Source organism: Triticum dicoccoides, chromosome 1A (assembly GCF_002162155.2).
Source record: "Triticum dicoccoides isolate Atlit2015 ecotype Zavitan chromosome 1A, WEW_v2.0, whole genome shotgun sequence".
Taxonomy (NCBI): Eukaryota; Viridiplantae; Streptophyta; class Magnoliopsida; order Poales; family Poaceae; genus Triticum; species Triticum dicoccoides.
Genome location: NC_041380.1, coordinates 479443098 through 479444839, shown reverse-complemented (window position 1 = coordinate 479444839; position 1742 = coordinate 479443098). Strand labels below are relative to the sequence as shown.

Genomic DNA, 1742 nt, shown 5'->3' with positions numbered 1-1742 from the left:
ATAGCCTCGTACAAAAGAGCCAAAAACTACAAACAATGTATATATTCAACAACTTTTTAAATGTACATCATAAAGAGCCAAAACATAATTTTGGTCGGTTTTGCTATTCTTCAGTTGCTTGAAACTTTCTTTCCCGTCTATTGGTTTTGGATGAAGCTCTCCGAGGGGCCTAGACGGCGGTGCAGCAACGGATAGAAGCGCCCCCGAAGTAGCTCCTGGTCGATGTGGCAACGTCGCACTGCTGGAGGAGAGTTCGAGGTTTGATAGATGGCCAGGAGCGACGTCAACACATGGGAGGCACCGGCTCGGGCTAGGCGAGGCGGACAGTTGGGAGATGGTAGAGGAGAAGAAGGAAGAATTCATCGGGAAATAGAGAAATAAGATGATCATGAATAGTTTTTTTTTCAGGAGTAGTTTATTTCGTATATGTCTCACAGGAGTAGTTTTCTTTTTCAGGCAAGCCATATGTGTCTCCAATTTTGGTCCATTTTACCACTCGATCAACAACTTGGCTTTTTCTTTCTGCAACTGTGAATAACCTTTCTTTATTTTCCTTTGAAAGAGGTCTATGCCAGGATATTATCAGATCATTGCAGCGACAAAACGCGAGGAGATGTTGGTCTAAAACCAAACCTTCCTTCGTTTTCATTTAAAAAGAAAATGAAACTTGATTTTCAACATCAACAAAGCGAAAGAACGAACATGAACATTACAGTGCTGTGGGGTGGCGTGCTCTGGCTTCCAGCACGCGCGCATGTTCAAGTGTTGAACGGCACGGCATCACACCATCGGCGCACGTCTGAGCTAGCTTTCCCAGTGTTACAGGGACTCTTTTTCTTGAAGGAGAAAAGTAAACAAGAAACGACCACTATTGAGGTGGCGGCGGATACTGGCTCGAACCGGACCACGAGCCCGTGGTCGCCGGGTAGGTCCATGCAGTCTCCGCGGGCCACGCCCACTGCGCCGCCTCGCCGTGCTCCGCCGCCGCGCCGCCGTAACCCGAAGCAGAGGAGGCAGAGGACGGCACGGAGGCCACGGTCACAGAGGACTCCGGGAGCGAGTAGGACCCCGAAGACGAACCGCCGCCGCCGCCGTAGTACGGCGGGAACCCGCCACCTCCTGCGCGCAGAAGCATCTGGTACTGCAAGTAGTCCGAGACGGCGCCGGCGGGGTAGGCGGCCGCCGAGGAGGCCACCGTCGGCGCCGCGCTCGCGGTGGTGGGTGCCACCGGGGCGGTGAGGCGCGCGTCCTCGGGGAAGTTGAGCTTGGCGCGGCTGCCGCGGAAGCGGAGCGCGGCCTCGTCGTAGGCGCGCGCGGCGGCCTCGGCGGTCTCGAAGGTGCCGAGCCACACGCGGGCGGCCTTGTGCGGGTCGCGGATCTCCGCGGCCCACTTGCCCCACGGCCGCTGCCTCACGCCGCGGTACCGCCGCTCCGGCGCGCTCGCCTGCTCCGCGGCGGCCGCCGGCTCGCCGCCGTACGTGTGCGGGTACTGCTCCCCCATGGCTGCGCTCTGCTGCACGTCCGGGCTCCGCCGCTCCTGTCCTGCCGAGCAAGAAGAAGATGATGATGGTCTATATAAGCGCGAGAGGCCAGCACGCACCATTTGACTGTATGAAACGGCGGCTGACTATACGGTTATACGTACGTACACTTATTTTTGTTTTCATATAATGTAGGGAGAGATGCGTTCATCTGTGTCGACCGGCTGCGTGCACGTGGAGTGCCTTCCTACCGCTCATGTG

At 56.6% G+C, this 1742-nt stretch overlaps 1 protein-coding gene across 1 annotated transcript; it reads right to left on the bottom strand.

Moving 5' to 3' along the window:
* Nucleotides 1–622: 622 nt before the first annotated feature.
* LOC119304215 (ethylene-responsive transcription factor ERF110-like) lies at nt 623–1535 on the bottom strand. Its single transcript, XM_037581417.1, has one exon. It carries the CDS (start codon nt 1499–1501, stop codon nt 869–871), a length of 633 nt encoding a protein of 210 aa, XP_037437314.1. The 5' UTR covers nt 1502–1535; the 3' UTR covers nt 623–868.
* Nucleotides 1536–1742: the final 207 nt, after the last annotated feature.

Bases quoted from the DNA above. Each gene is read 5' to 3' on its own strand.
- LOC119304215 (XM_037581417.1), bottom strand. From the start codon at position 1,501: ATGGGGGAGCAGTACCCGCACACGTACGGCGGCGAGCCGGCGGCCGCC.